The sequence below is a fragment of the Schistocerca cancellata genome, chromosome 2 (genome assembly GCF_023864275.1).
Source record: "Schistocerca cancellata isolate TAMUIC-IGC-003103 chromosome 2, iqSchCanc2.1, whole genome shotgun sequence".
Taxonomy (NCBI): domain Eukaryota; kingdom Metazoa; phylum Arthropoda; class Insecta; order Orthoptera; family Acrididae; genus Schistocerca; species Schistocerca cancellata.
Genome location: NC_064627.1, coordinates 921,550,455 through 921,572,569, shown reverse-complemented (window position 1 = coordinate 921,572,569; position 22,115 = coordinate 921,550,455). Strand labels below are relative to the sequence as shown.

The following is a 22,115-nucleotide window of genomic DNA, read 5'->3' as shown; positions in this document are numbered from 1 at the left end:
CTCTGACAGGAAAACACAAATCCAATCGCATAACTGAGACGATATTCCCAAAGCACGCAATTTGATTACAAACCACTTGTGATGTACAGTGACAAAAGCATTCTGGAAATCTAGAAATGCGGAATCAATTTAAAATCCTTACCGATAGCAGTCAACACTTCTTGTGAATAAAGAGATAGTTGTTTCACAAGAACGATGTTTTCTAAATCCGTGTTAAATGTGTATCAATAGACCGTCCTCTTTCGAGGTATGTCGCGTAGTTTGTATCGCACGTCGAATGCCGCTACGAATGCTTAGATGTTACAGCATGAGGTGCAGCTTTATTTCCTCTGCATAAACTTAGTTTTGCAGCAGCGCAGCAAATGGCTCAACTTCAGGTTTCTTGCTTTCCTTGAGTAAAACACACATGCGAATACGATTCTCTGCCTGATTGGACGAAATGTTTTATTTGTTTGGACACTGCCAAATTATAAGGAAGACTGGTAAACGTATGTCCAGAGGCGAGAAAGAGATTTTGGCATTTTAAAGATCATAAAGACTCGAGCATTATCTTCATGATTGGGTTTCAGAAATTTGTTTATGAATATACAGTTCGCAGTTCGTGGTCTTGCGGTAGCGGTCTCGCTTCCCGCGCACGTGGTCCCGGGTTCGATTCCTGGCGCGGTTTGGGATTTTCCATGCCTCGAGATGACTGGGTGTTGTTGCTGTCGTCGTCTTCATCGTCATCATCATTCATCCCCATTACGGTCGGAGGAAGGCAATGGCAAGCCACCTCCACTAGGACCTTGCGTAGTCGGCGGTGCGGGTCTCCCGCATAGTACCCCACGTTCCTCGGATTATGGGACATCATCATCATCATCATCATCATCATGAATATACAAGATTTCGAAATACTTCTACAGATAGTTCAGGAACGCATTTTGAAATATGACCACAATTTGTCTGCCAATTTCTGCTTCCCTCAGATTACCAGTCGCAATTCCCACTCTTAACCCACTGCAAATTCTTCGAAGAACGCGCAATGAGATACTCGATTTCAAAGTATCATAATAGCTAGGACCAATAACGAAAAGCTCACCACCACTTCATCAAGGTCTGATAGGAGACTCGCATACAATATTTACATTGGTCGTACATATATTACTCGCATCACGATGTGAACCTATTAGTGCCATGAGATGTCACGCCAAAAGCCAATTCTATATGAAACATTCATGCCTCCAGACAACATCCTGGCGTATGCTACTCACATCGCGTAAGTTTTGATGTAAACTTACTTAACGTTGTTCCCTGAGTTTTATTCGTGGCCCCCAAACAAAATACAGTACTATAATAATACGTGGTGTCTGTTCTTTCGGGTATGTCCGAAAGAACAGACATCACACATTCTTATAATTGGTTCGCATAGATGGGCAATGGATTCACCTTCTTCACTGCGGGTGGACAAGTACGCCCGACCTCTTGCGGAAATCTGAGTAGCGAGCACGGGAGAAATGGACAGGGACTGTGGATAGGTGGCGCTCGGTGGAAATGTGAGTCGGCATGGGGCGTACCGAGATAGTCCGCGCAGTTGGAATAAACACTGTCCTGGGTGGCGTAAGTGATTAACGCAATTGCCTAGTAAGCACGAGATCGCGGTCATGCAGACTATTTTCACTCATCGCCGCCGATTCCGTGTAGTGTCCCAACGCAGTTGCCATCACCAATCCATTTCCTCCTCCCCCCCCCCCTCAACCTTCAATTTACACATGAAATACACTACGCCAATCGGGTCGTTTGGTCTTAGCTACTCGTTCTTCTTGCTACTTGTGCGAAACCAGGCCGGGTGGCTAGCTGAGTTATATGTAAACCATGCTGATTCACATCCGAATGTGTTTGTGACCCAGACACAAACATTTACGCATTAATTCCTGAACGTGAGATCGTCAGGGCAGGTCACATGTAGATGTAACACATGCAAAAGCGATAGAGCCTGATAAACACTAGTGACGATATGTCCGTAGTATTGTAGCTTACGGAATTAGACATCTGATAACGAACTTCATGGAACTGTGGGGCTGCTTTGCGATCAGTGTGTAACGCCCCCCTAGAAAAATTAATGAATTACTCTGCTGATAAACATCTAATGTTGTTTGATTTTCAAACAGCTGAGCAAAACTGAACGTACTCAGACATTCACTAAAGTGACACACAATATTTTTAGCGCAACGCAATCTGACTTTCAATAATCCCTACAAAAGAATGGCCCTGACTAACAATAACCTATACTTTTCATGAATTATTACCTCCCAAAAATCTTCGTTACACGAACTACTGCAATACAGCGAGCGCCAATACTGCCAGCATAAAATATTCTAACTACTGAAGGCACTAACTACTGATAGGCATAGTTAGCAAATGAAAGATTTTGATAGAGAACAAACAATGTATTTACCAAATGAAAGATTTTGATAGAGAACAAACAATGTATTTACCGTAATAGTGTTCAAAAGTCATAATATATATATCAGTTCATGACATCCAGTCTTACAAATTTACTCTCTCTGATGGACACACGTCCAGATCATCCGCTCTCAAAACTCCATTTCTCTCCCCACATCCACCACTGCTGGCGGCTCACCTCCAACTGCGCAACGCTACGCGCTGCTAACATCCAGCTGCCCAACGCTACAATAGCAAACAACAATGCAAACCAGCCACAGACTGCACACAGCACAGTCAGTGATTTTCATACAGAGCGCTACGTGGCGTTACCAATAAGAAAACCTAAACAGCCTACTTAAACGTGAGAGGTACGTACTACTTTGCATGCGTCGCAAAAGTTAATCACCACGAAACTGTACAGCCCTGTATTCCTAACGCGCATCAGAAAGTGTTATGCGATTCTGATTTTATGATTCGGAGCGTTATGAATACGGAGGGAAACGAGGTAGATGACGTGACACTATCCAATGCATAATTTGGAGACTAGCCCTTGCGTAAGCAGTGCATCCTGGGGAAAAATGCAGAAACATTAAATTAACATCTTTTATAGCAGAAAGAGTTAGCGAGCACAATAGATTTCCAACTGCGCTTGATGGTAGGCAAAAGCGAGAGCCTCAGTTTCCCATGGCATATTCATATTGTTATCCCGAAGGCGATGATGACGGCGTAACGTTACATACGGCGGAACATAAAAGACAGCCATTGGTCTTTGAAGCAAGTGGAAGTCTTATGAAGTGACGAATAGCTATCCGTGATGCGTCAATGTGATTGCTGTATTCGATCCAGCGAGTGGTTGCCAATTACACTCCTGGAAATGGAAAAAAAAAACACATTGACACCGGTGTGTCAGACCCACCATACTTCATCCGGACACTGCGAGAGGGCTGTACAAGCAATGATCACACGCACGGCACAGCGGACACACCAGGAACCGCGGTGTTGGCCGTCGAATGGCGCTAGCTGCGCGGCGTTTGTGCACCGCCGCCGTCAGTGTCAGCCAGTTTGCCGTGGCATACGGAGCTCCATCGCAGTCTTTAACACTGGTAGCATGCCGCGACAGCGTGGACGTGAACCGTATGTGCAGTTGACGGACTTTGAGCGAGGGCGTATAGTGGGCATGCGGGAGGCCGGGTGGACGTACCGCCGAATTGCTCAACACGTGGGGCGTGAGGTCTCCACAGTACATCGATCTTGTCGCCAGTGGTCGGCGGAAGGTGCACGTGCCCGTCGACCTGGGACCGGACCGCAGCGACGCACGGATGCACGCCAAGACCGTAGGATCCTACGCAGTGCCGTAGGGGACCGCACCGCCACTTCCCAGCAAATTAGGGACACTGTTGTTCCTGGGGTATCGGCGAGGACCATTCGCAACCGTCTCCATGAAGCTGGGCTACGGTCCCGCACACCGTTAGGCCGTCTTCCGCTCACGCCCCAACATCGTGCAGCCCGCCTCCAGTGGTGTCGCGACAGGCGTGAATGGAGGGACGAATGGAGACGTGTCGTCTTCAGCGATGAGAGTCGCTTCTGCCTTGGTGCCAATGATGGTCGTATCCGTGTTTGGCGCCGTGCAGGTGAGCGCCACAATCAGGACTGCATACGACCGAGGCACACAGGGCCAACACCCGGCATCATGGTGTGGGGAGCGATCTCCTACACTGGCCGTACACCACTGGTGATCGTCGAGGGGACACTGAATAGTGCACGGTACATCTAAACCGTCATCGAACCCTTCGTTCTACCATTCCTAGACCGGGAAGGGAACTTGCTGTCCCAACAGGACAATGCACGTCCGCATGTATCCCGTGCCACCCAACGTGCTCTAGAAGGTGTAAGTCAACTACCCTGGCCAGCAAGATCTCCGGATCTGTCCCCCATTGAGCATGTTTGGGACTGGATGAAGCGTCGTCTCACGCGGTCTGCACGTCCAGCACGAACGCTGGTCCAACTGAGGCGCCAGGTGGAAATGGCATGGCAAGCCGTTCCACATGACTACATCCAGCATCTCTACGATCGTCTCCATGGGAGAATAGCAGCCTGCATTGCTGCGAAAGGTGGATATACACTGTACTAGTGCCGAAATTGTGCATGCTCTGTTGCCTGTGTCTATGTGCCTGTGGTTCTGTCAGTGTGATCATGTGATGTATCTGACCCCAGGAATGTGTCAATAAAGTTGACCCTTCCTGGGACAATGAATTCACGGTGTTCTTATTTCAATTTCCAGGAGTGTATGTTTACGTGATTGTTGTGAGGCAACAGAGAAAGTCCGTGAATGACGCGTGATAGTTTGCCTTGGTTTGAGCCTGGACACTATGCTCAAAAGGGAAGTGTCGCAAATTTTCATGAAACTATTGTTGACAATAAGGTGTTTCCAATACAGTGGCAATGTCTAGTATTTTCTAAATAAAAACACTATATTTAGTGCTAATATGTAACAGTCGCGCGTATAACTGCAGTAATACGCGGGTATTTTAGTACATAAGCTAACATTGTGGATAGATAAGCTCCTCTTACGCTTGACACAGATTTAGATCCGCGTTCGCGTGAAACAGTGCTGCCTTGGCCTCTTTACTTCATGTAGCACGCAAGTAGACAAGGACCCAGAGTAATTCTCATTTAAAACGACTCGTTTCCATTCTACATCTTTCCGCTGAACTCCTGCTTTAAGAGGAACGCGTGACTAACCGTACCAATTAGCGATGAATAGGATGCTGAAAACACTGACCTACCAGCTTTGTAGCAGTCGAGTCTTAGGAGAGACTCCGATTCACATAGCGGAAACATCAGCACGACGTCCATTGTATTGTCTTCCTGAATCAGATTTACATTTACACTGATGTAGTGTATTGTAAGAGCTCCCCAGTATAGGTAGTGTGCCGTAGAATTGAAGCCAGCTATTTGCCTGTTAGTGAGAATTTCTCCGTGTACTATAGGTACAGTCCAACTTGAGACTGCAGGCAGAGAATGCTGGGAGCGCCCGGAAGGGTCATCATCATCATCAGTTATCTGCTATATTATCAGGTCCTTTGCCTCTCCATTTTCTGCGATCCGTTGCTTCCTTCTTAAGGCTGCTGTATGTTGCACCGTCCATCATGTCATCCAGTATCTGGAATCTCTTTCTTCCTCGCTTCCTTTTCCCTTCTACATAACCTTCTAGAACTGTTTTTATCAGTCCGTCATTCTTTCTTAATATATGCCCAATCCAATTTCTTTTTCTTCTTTTTATTACATCTAGCAACTGTCTTTTCTCTCCCACTCTTCTCAGTACCTCTTCATTTTTTACTCTGTCCATCCAACTTATTCTTTCCATCTTCCGCCATGTCCAGATCTCAAAAGCCTCCAGCCTTTCTCTGTCTTTTTTCCTCATAGTCCATGTTTCAGCGCCATATAGAAGAACACTACATACAAGACATTTTATGAGTCTCTTTCTGAGTTCTCTGTCCAGACCGCTGCAGAAGATTCTCCTTTTCTTATAAAACGCCTCTTTTGCCATTGCCATTGCCCGGAAGGGTATCTGCATATTAAGTTATCTGACGATGGTCTAAGAAGCCGAAAGCCGGTTCATAACTATTATTATTACTGTGGAACATTAATACAGTGTATTCAAGTTTTTAGTAATTCGCATTACTATTTTTTGAAATATGAAGTATAACAACCTCAAAAATTATTCATTGATTCAGCATAATGTAAAATTGATTTTATTGTCGGGTTACTGCAGCATATAAATAACTTTAAGGATGGCTCTTAACATTTCTGCGGTCACACTGGCACATAAATAGAAGTAAATAATGGTACGTAACAAAACTTCATATTGTTACTTGTTTAAATAATTATTGACATTTTTCTTATTACTAACAACTTCAGAGTCGCATTTGCATTCAGGATCTTTATCTGACAAGCGAGTCGCGTTTACACCATCTTTGGATTTGTAGAGATCGTCCGTGAAAAGCATTTTCCAGGTAGGAACACCACGCATGCATTGTTTACGTGCATATTTTCCGAGGTACAGAGTTGCCGAGAATCAAAGCAACAAATTCTGTTAAATTCACGATATAATCATACAGACTGTCAACAGATGCCGTTGCGATTGTGTTCTGCACGGAAGATGGCATTCCGATAAACGGACAACCACGCCAGCAGTAACGTCAGGCTACCAATCAAGCGGGGTAGTGTTTGCACAGTCGGTGTGTACACAGTCACAGACGGTGCAGTTTGGCACAGAGAGGACGCCTACAGACTCTCTGCTGTGGAGGGCGATAGCACTAATGGGAGTCGCAAACTGATGTGGCCCGATGGCTTAATGTGAATTCTTCTGTTGTTTATCGGATGAGGCGACAGTTTATAGAGACCGAAACCGTATCCAGCAGACCAGATATCAGAAAGTGTGGAGCGTTATTTGGCTGCAAGGGCATGACGGTACCGCCTTAGTACTGCACTGCAATTGGCATCTGACCACGCAGCATCCAAATGGTTCAAATGGCTCTGAGCACTATGGGACTTAACATCTGAGGTCATCAGTCCCCTAGACTTAGAACTACTTAAACCTAACTAACCTAACGACATCACACAAATCAATGCCCGAGGCAGGATTCGAACCTGCGACCGCAGCAGCAGCGCCTATAACGGCTCGGCCACAGCGGACGGCTACGCAGCATCTCCTGGACGTGTTGTATCGAGGCAAACGGTGTACAGAAGGCTTCAGCAAAGTAGTCTGTATTGTTGGAGACCATCTGTATGTCTACATTTGGCGTGTCTTCGCAGAAGGGAATGTCTAGAGTGGAGCCGTCAACATGCCACCTGGACAGTAGAACAGTGGGCCAATTTTCTTTCCACAGATGAGTCCAGATTTGGTCTGAAGAGTGATTCTCGACGGATTCGCATCTGGAGGGCACGTGGAACACGATTTCGGGACCCAAACACTGTGGAAAGAGACCGATATCGAGGATGATCCCTAATGGTGTGGGCAGGGATTATGTTGACCACTCGAACACCTCTTCATGAAACTGTGCGGGTGAATCAGCAAGATTTAGCTGCTGTCAGGTTCCGTTAGGGTGTCTTGGGATCTCATACGCGGTTGTTGCGAGGTGCTGTGGGCCCAGAATTCATATTGACGGACGATATTTCTCGACCTCATAAAGCATGGGTGGCTGGTGGTTTTTTTGATGCGGAAGATATTGCCTGCTGGCTTTCCCGATTTGAATCCCATAGAGCATGTCTGGGATGCACTAGGGAGACGGGTTGCATGATGTCAGCGTCCACCAACCACTCTCAAAGACTTGTGAGCAGCTCTGCAGGAAGGATGGGCGTTATTGCCTCAACATGAGATTGATGACATAATTCACATCGTGTCCTGTCATTGTCAGGCCTGTGTATTGGTCCCAGAGTTGGTCACAGCCCATACCGACCACATTAACCAGTTGTCAGATTGTGTATGCAAATCCGTTAAGTTGGCAAAAAAAACGAACAACATTTTTGTCAACCGTTCTGCATGTTGCAGTTAATTGCATTGTGTTTTCTTTACAATGTTTCTACTTTATTATCACCTCTTAATACTGTTTTGTGGCAAAATAAATGCAACCTTGCAAAATTTCCGTTTGTTGCTTTAATTTAGGACACCAGCGTAGTTTCGTTAGCGAGAATCTGAAACTAGACTGTAAGGAGGCATGGTCTTCTGACCTTCATTTCTTACATATTCCATCCTCATAATTGTATTCTACACATTAAGACGCTTCATTCGAACCCAAACTCGATAAGGTAGAGTCAGTTTTGTATGAACTCGTGTAAGGGATATGCAAATCTAATAAGTAAATCTCAAGTGCGCATTGGGGTTGAAAAAGTCAAGGCTGTCGTACACAACATGACGGCCACAAGAAGTTTCGTTCTAAAGAGGAAACCAGTCCGCTAGGAAGACCGTCCCTTCAGAGGGCTGGGTCAACAACATTCCTACTTCGGCCGAAGCGACCGCCCAGAGAGAAGGCAGCTTTTGTCAGAGTGAAGGGATAACGACCCTCGTGTTTGACTTAAAAGCAAATTCTGCAACATTGTGTGAAGCACCCAGAAGACGCATTTTTCACGGACTTACTGCGTAGTTACGGAGTTCTCACAGTAGGACAGTATACGCCTAACAGAGATGCTACAGATTTCCGCATTGGTCGACTTAAACGAAACGTCATTCTCCCGTTTAAAAGAGCAATGCTGACTGGTGGAATATTTCTGACGCAGAGAGTCAGAGTAGTGAGGGAAGGCAGTAAATGATATACCCTTGCAACTTTTCCAGACAAAGGGGCCGTTTCGTTGTCGCTCTCGGAGCGGGAACACGTAATGAGAGCGAGTGCGCTCGTACGTGTACGCAAAGAGCGAGGAACAAAGTCTCTCCTCAGTACTTGATTGGGAGAGCACCTCCGTCTTTAGTGAACTGGAGTGACACTCTATATTGAGTCGCTCGCGGTTAAGCATTGTTCACTGTGTGAACACAGACAAAGTACACCTGTGAGCGAGTATTGACTGGCATCGCAGTGGACTGGTTATCTGACGGGTGTACCACGCCAATATTTAGACTAGGTGCAGACAGGAGTCCTTGACTTCATCAAGGCGTAGGGAGAGTTTGATTGGCGAAGGTCAGTCCAGATAGAAAGAGATAGTTGCGTTATTTTTCAGCAGCGAGCGACGCAGGCAGCGGTCATCGCAGCTCACGGTATTGTGCGCTACCGCGTATGCGAGCCCCGTCTGTCCTTCCTAACAGTACACTACACTCAACTACATTTCTCACGCGACAGCCTTGACTGTACCTAGAAAAGTTATTCACGTTGCTAGGCACGGCTCTCATTCTGCCGAGAAAATAACATTCTGAAAGAAAAGGGAGAAAAGAACCTTTCCATACTTTGTAAAATAATAGCTTTCCTATCCGTAAGAGGCAATCCACTATTCCGTTATCATTCTATAAGAAAAAGTTTCACTTTTCGTTCGTTTAATGTTCTTCTTACACTAACTAGCAATACTCCCGTATCCAAGCATTCCACTAGTTATGTAAGAATATACAGGGTGTTACAAAAAGGTACAGCCAAACTTTCAGGAAACATTCCGCACACACAAATGAAGAAAAGATGTTATGTGGACATATGTCCGGAAACGCTTAATTTCCATGTTAGAGCTCATTTTAGTTTCGTCAGTATGTACTGTACTTCCTCGATTCACCGCCACATGTGTGGGTTGACGAGAATCCGCACGCAATTGTGCAATCACGTCATCAACACAGATTTTCTGTGAACGTTTGGGCAGGCATTGTTGGTGATGTCTTGATTGGGCCCCATGTTCTTCCACCTACGCTCAATGGAGCACGTTATCATGACTTCATACGGGATACTCTACCTGTGCTGCTAGAACATGTGCCTTTACAAGTAGGACACAGCATGTGGTTCATGCACGATGGAGCTCCTGCACATTTCAAAGTGTTCGTACGCTTCTCAACAACAGATTCGGTGACCGATGGATTGGTAGAGGCGGACCAATTCCATGGCCTCCACGCTCTCCTGACCTCAACCCTCTTGACTTTCATTTATGGGGGCATTTGAAAGCTCTTGTCTACGCAACCCCGGTACCAAATGTAGAGACTCTTCGTGCTCGTATTGTGGACGGCTGTGATACAACGCGCCATTCTCCAGGGCTGCATCAGCGCATCAGGGGTTCCATGCGATGGAGGGTGGCTGCATGTATCTTCGCTAACGGAGGACATTTTAAACATTTCCTGTAACAAAGTGTTTGAAGTCACGCTGGTACGTTCTGTTGCTGTGTGTTTCCATTCCATGATTAATGTGATTTGAAGAGAAGTAATAAAATGAGCTCTAACATGGAAAGTATGCGTTTCCGGACACATGTCCACGTAAAATATTTTCTTTCTTTGTGTGTGAGGAATGTTTCCTGAAAATTTGGCCGTACCTTTTTGTAACACCCTGTATGTCTGGGTTCATTGGAATTGATGAATGGTCATAAAACGAAATTTTACAGTTATCTTCCACTTGCCTATAACTCTGAACCAATAAACAAGAAGGTTATTTCCAAAAAGAATAGAAGTTTTATCTATATCTTATTGCACCTCATAGTGTCCCTTACCATTGTTTACAGCTAATGTCTTTATTAGCTAGGAAGTACGAACTTAAGTTTTTTAGCCCTTGTAGCTGAGGATCTATAACCTCGGCCTTAACGTCAGAGTTCTATGATTACGTGGGTGCGTTTATGCCGGCAGCTCGTAGGTCGACGGGCGGCTCGGACGTGCTGGCGGACCTGGACAGCGACAACAGCTCGAGCAGCGTGGGCACCGGCTCGACGGGAGACCCCGGAGAGGGGGTCGTCTTCCCGCCCACCTACCTGGTGCTGTCGTTCGCGCGACACGTCCGGCCAGAGGCGCTGCGCTGGCTCGTCGACAAGATCCGCGGCAAGCGGCGGGACGGCGGCGCTGAGCTGTTCGTGCGCCGCCAGCCGCTCAGGCACGGAGAGGTAACCGCTGCTCCGCTTGGGCCACTTCTCCCTCTTTCCTGTCTGTGCAACTTGCTGGTGTACAGCCAGATATTTATCAACGGACGAAATATTTATGTATTAATTTATATTTATTTATGCATATATTTTACGTGGCAAGATTAGGGCCTTCAGGCCCTCTCTCACACCTAACCGGGCATACTCAGATTGAACGAATTTCGATTTGTACAGAACATTATGGACATATCACGTGTTATACAGTATTAATGTTAAAGAAAATATAGAGATTATAACAGTAGTAAAAGGATAATTATAACAATCAAGAATAATGACAACAATCGGGAATAATGACAACAATCGGGAATAATGACAACAATCGGGAATAATGACAACAATCGGGAATAATGACAACAATCGGGAATAATGACAACAATCGGGAATAATGGCAACAATCGGGAATAATGGCAACAATCGAGAATAATGGCAACAATCGAGAATAATGGCAACAATCGAGAATAATGGCAACAATCGAGAATAATGGCAACAATCGAGAATAATGGCAACAATCGAGAATAATGGCAACAATCGAGAATAATGGCAACAATCGAGAATAATGGCAACAATCGAGAATAATGGCAACAATCGAGAATAATGGCAACAATCGAGAATAATGGCAACAATCGAGAATAATGGCAACAATCGAGAATAATGGCAACAATCGAGAATAATGGCAACAATCGAGAATAATGGCAACAATCGAGAATAATGGCAACAATCGAGAATAATGGCAACAATCGAGAATAATGGCAACAATCGAGAATAATGGCAACAATCGAGAATAATGGCAACAATCGAGAATAATGGCAACAATCGAGAATGGCAACAATCGAGAATAATGGCAACAATCGAGAATGGCAACAATCGAGAATGGCAACAATCGAGAATGGCAACAATCGAGAATGGCAACAATCGAGAATGGCAACAATCGAGAATGGCAACAATCGAGAATGGCAACAATCGAGAATGGCAACAATCGAGAATGGCAACAATCGAGAATAATGGCAACAATCGAGAATAATGGCAACAATCGAGAATAATGGCAACAATCGAGAATAATGGCAACAATCGAGAATAATGGCAACAATCGAGAATAATGGCAACAATCGAGAATAATGGCAACAATCGAGAATAATGGCAACAATCGAGAATAATGGCAACAATCGAGAATAATGGCAACAATCGAGAATAATGGCAACAATCGAGAATAATGGCAACAATCGAGAATAATGGCAACAATCGAGAATAATGGCAACAATCGAGAATAATGGCAACAATCGAGAATGGCAACAATCGAGAATGGCAACAATCGAGAATGGCAACAATCACAATCGAGAATGGCAACAATCACAATCGAGAATGGCAACAATCACAATCGAGAATGGCAACAATCACAATCGAGAATGGCAACAATCACAATCGAGAATGGCAACAATCACAATCGAGAATGGCAACAATCGAGGAGAATGGCAACAATCGAGGAGAATGGCAACAATCGAGGAGAATGGCAACAATCGAGGAGAATGGCAACAATCGAGGAGAATGGCAACAATCGAGGAGAATGGCAACAATCGAGGAGAATGGCAACAATCGAGGAGAATGGCAACAATCGAGGAGAATGGCAACAATCGAGGAGAATGGCAACAATCGAGGAGAATGGCAACAATCGAGGAGAATGGCAACAATCGAGGAGAATGGCAACAATCGAGGAGAATGGCAACAATCGAGGAGAATGGCAACAATCGAGGAGAATGGCAACAATCGAGGAGAATGGCAACAATCGAGGAGAATGGCAACAATCGAGGAGAATGGCAACAATCGAGGAGAATGGCAACAATCGAGGAGAATGGCAACAATCGAGGAGAATGGCAACAATCGAGGAGAATGGCAACAATCGAGGAGAATGGCAACAATCGAGGAGAATGGCAACAATCGAGGAGAATGGCAACAATCGAGGAGAATGGCAACAATCGAGGAGAATGGCAACAATCGAGGAGAATGGCAACAATCGAGGAGAATGGCAACAATCGAGGAGAATGGCAACAATCGAGGAGAATGGCAACAATCGAGGAGAATGGCAACAATCGAGGAGAATGGCAACAATCGAGGAGAATGGCAACAATCGAGGAGAATGGCAACAATCGAGGAGAATGGCAACAATCGAGGAGAATGGCAACAATCGAGGAGAATGGCAACAATCGAGGAGAATGGCAACAATCGAGGAGAATGGCAACAATCGAGGAGAATGGCAACAATCGAGGAGAATGGCAACAATCGAGGAGAATGGCAACAATCGAGGAGAATGGCAACAATCGAGGAGAATGGCAACAATCGAGGAGAATGGCAACAATCGAGGAGAATGGCAACAATCGAGGAGAATGGCAACAATCGAGGAGAATGGCAACAATCGAGGAGAATGGCAACAATCGAGGAGAATGGCAACAATCGAGGAGAATGGCAACAATCGAGGAGAATGGCAACAATCGAGGAGAATGGCAACAATCGAGGAGAATGGCAACAATCGAGGAGAATGGCAACAATCGAGGAGAATGGCAACAATCGAGAATGGCAACAATCGAGAATGGCAACAATCGAGAATGGCAACAATCGAGAATGGCAACAATCGAGAATGGCAACAATCGAGAATGGCAACAATCGAGAATGGCAACAATCGAGAATGGCAACAATCGAGAATGGCAACAATCGAGAATGGCAGCAATCGAGAATGGCAATAATCGAGAATAACGGCAACAATCGAGAATAACGGCAACAATCGAGAATAACGGCAACAATCGAGAATAACGGCAACAATCGAGAATAACGGCAACAATCGAGAATAACGGCAACAACCGAGAATAACGGCAACAATCGAGAATAATAATAATAATAATACACTTACACGATCACAATGCCACAAATACAGAATACATCACATACATTCAGCAACAGAAAGATTCACATTAAGCAGAAAGGAAGGAGGAAGGGGATTCATCGACATAAAAAAACCTACATTATGGACAGGTAGACAATTTAAGAAAATTCTTTCTAGAACGAGCAGAAAGTAGCCAAATACACAAAGCAATCACTCATATAAATACATCGGCTACACCATTGCAATTGCATTGCCACTTCTACAACCTTTTAGATCACATAACATCAACAGATAGGAAGAAAGTAAATTGGAAAAAGAAAACACTACATGGCAAGCAACCGTATCATCCAACACAGCCACACATCGATCAAGACGCATCCAACACATGGCTAAGAAAAGGCAATATATACAGTGAGACGGAAGGATTCATGATTGCAATACAGGATCAAACAATAAACACCAGATATTACAGCAAGCATATCATTAAAGATCCCAATACCACAACAGATAAATGCAGACTTTGAAAACAACAAATAGAAACAGTAGATCACATCACAAGTGGATGTACAATACTAGCAAATACAGAATACCCCAGAAGACATGACAATGTAGCAAAAATAATACATCAACAACTTGCCAGAAAACATAAACTAATAAAACAACACGTTCCCACATACAAGTATGCACCACAAACTGTACTGGAGAATGATGAATACAAATTATACTGGAACAGAACCATTATAACAGATAAAACAACACCACATAACAAACCTGACATCATACTCACCAATAAAAAGAAGAAATTAACACAACTAATCGAAATATCCATACCCAATACAACAAATATACAGAAGAAAACAGGAAAAAAAATTGAAAAATACATCCAACTGGCTGAGGGAAGTCAAGGACATGTGGCATCAGGATAAAGTTGACATTATACCGATTATACTATCAACTACAGGAGTCATACCACACAATATCCAGCAGTACATAAACGCAATACAGCTACATCCAAGCGTATATATACAACTACAGAAATCCATAATTATTGATACATGTTCAATAACCCGGAAGTTCCTAAATACAATGTAACATATACCTTACAGTTAAAAGGAAGTCACGCTTGATGAAGGTCCGCGTCACTTTCCATTTTTAACCAGACCTAAGGTCTGAGAAAAATAGAAATAATAATAGTAGTAGTAGTAGTAGTAGTAGTAGTAATGACTATGTATATGAAAGTAAACATACTTTTCTTTTATGAATATCAGTCCTATTGCTAGTTGGGAATTTTCTCGTTATGTTCTTGCAGCTTGTGAGTTATTCTCATCGAGCAGAGACATAAGATGACAGAATGGGGTGAAAGAGATCTAGAAGAGGTAGCTAGGTTAGAGGAACAGAAATAGAATGGTAAAATTCGAAGCTATGATGGAGAGGAGAAAGGAAGAATGAGAGGGGCACAACAATGGTGGCTATACCGTACTTAATATGTAAGTTTTTAGTTAAATATTCACCACGTCTCTTAAAAGAGAGCACTGCTTGCTTTTGAAAGCTCTAGAGTAGAACTACGCTGCGCAACATAATTAAAGGATAATTTTATCGAAACCCCGTAGTTGTCTCCCACCGAAACGTAAAAGTTTGAAATTTTGCTCAAAGACGCCTAAAACCTTCGTCTGTAATGAAGCGAAGACTGTCATGCTGCCCTCGGGCTCGACGACGCTTTAAACAGCAAGGTGTCGACGCATGCAAAAAAAAAAGGCCTCAGGTCAGAAGTTCATGTGGCATATAAAGTGGGTCAGTGATACAACATCGAATAAATTGCGGTTGGAACAACTGGAGGAAAATGAGTGAAGTGTTGGGTGACAAGAAGGTGAGCATTGGGTTGAAAGGGAAAGTGTACAAGTCGGTGGTAAGGCCTGCTATGATATACGGGGCCAATCACAATAGCCCAGGAAAGGAAGATGGAAGCGGCTGAAATGAGGATGCTGAGGTGGTTGTGTGGGGTAACAAGGAAGGACAGAATTAGAAATGAATTTGTTAGAGGAGCTGTGAAAGTGGGACCCATGGGGAAAAAGATTCAAAAGAGCAGACTAAAGTGGTACGGACTCTTACAGAGAAAAGGGGAAGAGTATATCGGAAACAAAGTTGAAGATACAAAGATTGAAGGGACGGGAAGGAGAGGAAGACCGAAGACGAGGTGGAAGGATAAGATATCCGGGGACCTAAGGTAGAAAGGATGGAAGAAGATGATGATGGTATGATGATGGTATGATGATGGTATGATGATGGTATGATGATGGTATGATGATGATGATGGTATGATGATGATGGTATGATGATGATGGTATGATGATGATGATGATGATGATGATGATGATGATGATGATGATGATGATGATGATGATGGTATGATGATGATGATGATGATGATGATGGTATGATGATGATGATGATGATGATGATGATGGTATGATGATGATGATGATGATGATGATGGTATGATGATGATGATGATGATGATGATGGTATGATGATGATGATGATGATGATGATGATGGTATGATGATGATGATGATGATGATGATGATGGTATGATGATGATGATGATGATGATGATGGTATGATGATGATGATGATGATGATGATGGTATGATGATGATGATGGTATGATGATGAGATGACCTAAGGTAGAAAGGATGGAAGAAGAAGAAGATGGAGATGATGGAGATGGTGGTGGTGGTGGTGGTGGTGGTGGTGATGATGAAGTGGGTCAATGATGCCCCACTGGCACCAAATTTGACTACAGTTCTACCTAAAGCCACCGCAAACGTGTCACAGACCAGAAGGTCGTCACACCCCCTCTTATCCATATCTCACCTCTTGTTGTAACGCCTCTGCGATGGAGGTTGGAATCTCGACGCCGTTTCTTATGAGCCGCCTAGGAAAGCCCTTCAGATTCACCTCAAAATCTACAATCGGAACACGGAAAGAGACCGGAGAGGGGGGGGGGGCTGCATAAAGGGCGTTAATGAACGCACCCCTTTATTCAGAACACATTTCCCCACCAAAAACAACAGGTTGCAATGCGATGAGCAGCAGAAAGACGTTTTTCAAAATCTTTGATACTGCTGACAGCTCCCTGACGCTCGAACCCTTTGAAATTTGGATTCACAAGACAGAGCGGATCAGGTTGTGGAAAGGGGCCCAAATCAGTTGCTGCTAGTTGCACAAACATACAAACTGTATTTGCTAAAAACACTTAATCACACATGCCCTGAAAGGAATTCAGAAACAATACGGCTGAAGGCCAGAATACAAGTTATTGAAATTGCGTTAAGGAATACACTCGGCTGAAGGCGTTAGTTACAAGACAGAAGAACTGAGGACTTAAGGCCTGGATAACAAGAACTCCAGTAAGAAAATTTTTTATAAGGTTTTAAAATAAAGACCTTCCAAATATTAATTTAAGTAGGCTGAAGGCCTTATCTAAAAACATACCACATACATTCGGCTGGAGGCCACACACTGAACTAGAGCAACTCAAGGCTTAACGCATAGGTAACAAAATTAAGATACAAGAGGAAAATTTTCAAATTTTTTTTTTACTTCAGACTGCTGAAGGCCGTATCTTAAAATATTTCACATAAGGTTCAGCTGAAGGCCATATACTGAACACTAAAACAAACTAAATTAATACACGGCTGAAGGCCTCGCACAATACTTGAGACTAAAGAAAATCACAATCCCAAACAACAGAACAGTGGTGCTCAGAAGTGTTCCAAGGGTCGGCCTGGGAAGGGTACTCTAACAACAGTTTAGGTGAGACAGACAGCCACGTGTAACACTAAATAATCGGACGGCTGACGAACCAACCAACAACCTAATCAATTCCCTTGCACCCGACCAACGGGACGACAACCGAAAATATCAGCGAGGACGAAGATCGCAGCAACGCTACCTCTTCCAATGTTGGCTTCTAACTACAGCCAAGGCACAATAACCACTCAAAAATATGAACAGTCACCAAGGTCTGTCGAACTACACGCCGTGCCGGACAGCATCAACACGACAAGGAAACACACATTCGCTGCGCTGTCCCAACCGACCGACTGCCTACTCCAGTACGCAGACAGCATTGATAACTGCTCAGTGCAAATCACAGAAACTACACTCAGTTCCACGTAAACACCTGCACCAAGAACTGCGACAATCCTAAAACCAAATACACGTCGTGCGACAAGACGAACGACCAACCAAGGTTGTCTCCACTCACGTTACTTACATGTGTCGGCAACCGTCGGGCGAGTCTTGGCTGTCCGCAGCTCACTACAGCTCCAACCTGACTCAACTCAATGTCCGTTCGGAACTCGGAGACACGGTGACCCGGGCACACTGGCTCGGACCCAACCATGCAGAGGGAACACTTGGCCACTGGCCACCCGACATCTCTGCACAAGGAAGGAACCGACCCACGTCCGGCAAGATGACCAATTGACGAGGCCCAGAAACGGTCAAAAGACCAAATACATGTCGCCCGATGAGACGACCAACCAACGGTCATTCCCGTTCCCGTCTCCTCCCGTCGAACAGTGCATGTGTGCCGCCAGCGTGTCTGGACCTCACTGGCGCTCCGTCCCTAACTGAAGTCCCGACAGACGACGACCCGGAAATACTAACGGTCGCTCTAGAGAGAGTAAGACGGTGCACTTATCGATAAGCGCTGCTGCTGCCACTCACTGGGAGGCAAACCAGTAACTTAGTGACGCTAGTAATTTGAATAAGAAACGAGGCGACAGTTCCGTAAAGACAAGCTGTCAAGCAAGAAACGGCATGAACACGAGCCGCGCACGGCTCCACCCTTCTCTAAGGACATAGTGAGATGGCAACTCCACTGGATGAGATCTCGCCGCTTTCGAGTGCAGTGCGGCCTCAATTTTTGCTCTGGTATACATGATTCCTATAGACTGTTAAAAACAATTGGACGAAACAGCACAGGGTCTTTCACTTTTTCAGTGATCCTGTTTCACGGCCTCCTGTGGCGTGATGATGATGGGATGCGATATTGACAGATCCGTGAAAAAAACTGTAAACGGTCCTCCTATAAGGCTAGTGATTCCACCCTGTACATCAGAGTGAAAATTGCGGTCACACTGCACTCCAAAGGGCGAGATCATACCCAATGGGGTTGCCGTTTCACGATGTCCTTAGAGAAGGGTTCAAGCGCCAGGGAGCTCTCAGCAGTATCAAAAATTGCCAAGAATGTCTTTCTGTTGCTCATCACATTGCAACCTTCATCAGGTTGCCCTCCATGAGGTTGGTGCACGCAACGACTATGCTTATACGAGGTGCATTCAAGTTCTAAGGCTTCCGATTTTTTTTTTCTAATTAACTACTCACCCGAAATCGATGAAACTGGCGTTACTTCTCGACGTAATCGCCCTGCAGACGTACACATTTTTCACAACGCTGACGCCATGATTCCACGGCAGCGGCGAAGGCTTCTTTAGGAGTCTGTTTTGACCACTGGAAAATCGCTGAGGCAATAGCAGCACGGCTGGTGAATGTGCGGCCACGGAGAGTGTCTTTCATTGTTGGAAAAAGCCAAAAGTCACTAGGAGCCAGGTCAGGTGAGTAGGGAGCATGAGGAATCACTTCAAAGTTGTTATCACGAAGAAACTGTTGAGTAACGTTAGCTCGATGTGCGATTGCGTTGCCTTGGTGAAACAGCACACGCGCAGCCCTTCCCGGACGTTTTTGTTGCAGTGCAGGAAGGAATTTGTTCTTCAAAACATTTTCGTAGGATGCACCTGTTACCGTAGTGCCCTTTGGAACACAATGGGTAAGGATTACGCCCTCGCTGTCCCAGAACATGGACACCATCATTTTTTCAGCACTGGCGGTTACCCGAAATTTTTTTGAGGCGTTGAATCTGTGTGCTTCCATTGAGTTGACTGGCGCTTTGTTTCTGGATTGAAAAAATGGCATCCACGTCTCATCCATTGTCACAACCGACGAAAAGGAAGTCCCATTCGTGCTGTCGTTGCGCGTCAACATTGCTTGGCAACATGCCACACGAGCAGCCGTGTGGTCGTCCGTCAGCATTCGTGGCACCCACCTGGATGACACTTTTCGCATTTTCAGGTCGTCATGCAGGATTGTGTGCACAGAACCCACAGAAATGCCAACTCTGGAGGCGATCTGTTCAACAGTCATTCAGCGATCCCTCAAAACAATTCTCTCCACTTTGTCGATCATGCCGTCAGACCGGCTTGTGCGAGCCCAAGGTTGTTTCGGTTTGTTGTCACACGATGTTCTGCCTTCATTAAACTGTCGCACCCACGAACGCATTTTCGACACATCACTCCATCACCACATGTCTCCTTAAACTGTCGATGAATTTCAATTGGTTTCACACCACGCAAATTCAGAAAACGAATGATTGCACGCTGTTCAAGTAGGGAAAATGTCGCCATTTTAAGTATTTAACACAGTTCTCATTCTCGCCGCTGGCGGTAAAATTCCATCTGCCGTAAGGTGCTGCCATCTCTGGGACGTATTGACAATGAACGCGGCCTTATTTTAAAACAATGCGCATGTTTCTATCTCTTTCCAGTCCGGAGAAAAAAATCAGAGGCCTTAGAACTTGAATGCACCTCGTATTGGGTTAGATAGAGCAGCAATCAGTCGTGGAATTAAGTTGCTTTAATATGCCATTTCTAGTCACAACGCAGATCAGATTTCGACCTGACACAGGTGACTAGAAGTGGCATATCAAAAAGCAACTTAATTCCACGACTGATTGCTGCTCTATCTAACCCACATTGCAACCTTTTGTTTCTGACCAGGAGATGTCAAGAACGTCCTTACGTTGCTCATCGCATTGCAACCTGTTCCTTTCGATCGGGAAATGTGTGGGAATCAACGTTCCGATAAAAGGGGTGGCTTCATTGACGCCCTTAGGCACTCCCTGAGGCCTTTCCGTGTCGACTGTGAGCGGAGGTGTATCAGAAATGTTTTCTTTTGCGACTCATAACAAACGGCGTTATTTCAACGCTGCGCGTCGCGGTTCTAACCTCCATTGCAGAGGCGTCAAAAGAAAGGATGAAATGTGGGTGAGAGGATGTACTGTATGTCGACTTTTCAGGCACGTGACACGCTTTCGGTGGCGTTAGGCACAATTGGGGTGAAATTTTATTGCCAGTGGGATATCATTAACCCACTTTACACGTCAGATGAATCTATGACCTCCGGCCTCCTTCTTCCGCGTGCATCGACACCTTACTATTTTGAAGCGTCGTGGAGCCAGAGAGCAGCAACGCAGGGCACCACGATTTTGCACCACGAGAGAGGAAGATTGTAAGCACCTCAGAGCCAAATTTCCAACTTCCGTGTTTCAGTGGGAGGGAACTAAGGGGTTTCGAAAAAGTGATGCCTTAATTCTCTTGCGCAGTGTAGCATGTCATTCATGTTGACCTCACAGCTCTCACGTAAATCATGGCATTGAAGTGTCGTGCATGTTCCTGTCGGATGTGTCGAATCAACGCAATAAGAGGGGAGTACATGGAGACCGGTCACAGTGGCAAGATGGAGCCACATTATCTGAACGTTCGTATGATAACACGATGAATGTAATTGTCTGATTTGTTGCTGTATCTACGCAAATTCCCCAACGTATCTACAAGGAATCATGGACCACCCGCAGCCGTGTAAAAGCGGTAATGGTAAAAGTATCCCAATCGATGGGGAAATGGGACGATTAGTACACCCCCTCCATGGCGGTTTTAAAACCGAAAGTAATCCATCTCGATTAGTTTCCGAGCACACGTTGAGAAAAGAACTGCATGCAATGGACCTCTAGATTCGGTAGCTAGCAAAAGGCCATTGCCCACAATCGAAAATAAGACTGCGCGCCTTCAGTGTGCCGATTCTACTCTTTCCACATGATCCAAGACGTCTAGTGCATTGTTTACGAAATGAGGCGCTTTACCCACAGTTGGGCGGATGCCTTTCAGGGCGTACGTGGTTCTGTGATATTTCTGAAGATGCATTTTGTACTAAGATGTCAGGAACAACCACTCAGATACTGCGAAGGTCAACCAGGATTTTTACTTCAACATTCTTGGTGACCAATACGTCTCATCTTGAGGATGAGTGTGTTGTGTACTTCCATCTTCAGACAACAGCTGTGTTCACAGGGCTACATGCATGCGTTTCTGCCTTGACGAGCCCTTAGCCA

At 45.0% G+C, this 22,115-nt stretch overlaps 1 protein-coding gene across 1 annotated transcript in view; it reads left to right on the top strand.

The window, feature by feature from the left end:
* The window catches only part of LOC126162863 (anoctamin-10), a 338,775-nt gene that overhangs the window by 116,406 nt on the left and 200,254 nt on the right, over positions 1 to 22,115 (top strand). Inside the window, exon 4 of the mRNA XM_049919640.1 lies at positions 10,724 to 10,974. Within this exon, the coding sequence (XP_049775597.1) occupies positions 10,724 to 10,974 (251 nt within the window). The remainder of the gene's footprint in view (positions 1 to 10,723; positions 10,975 to 22,115) is intronic.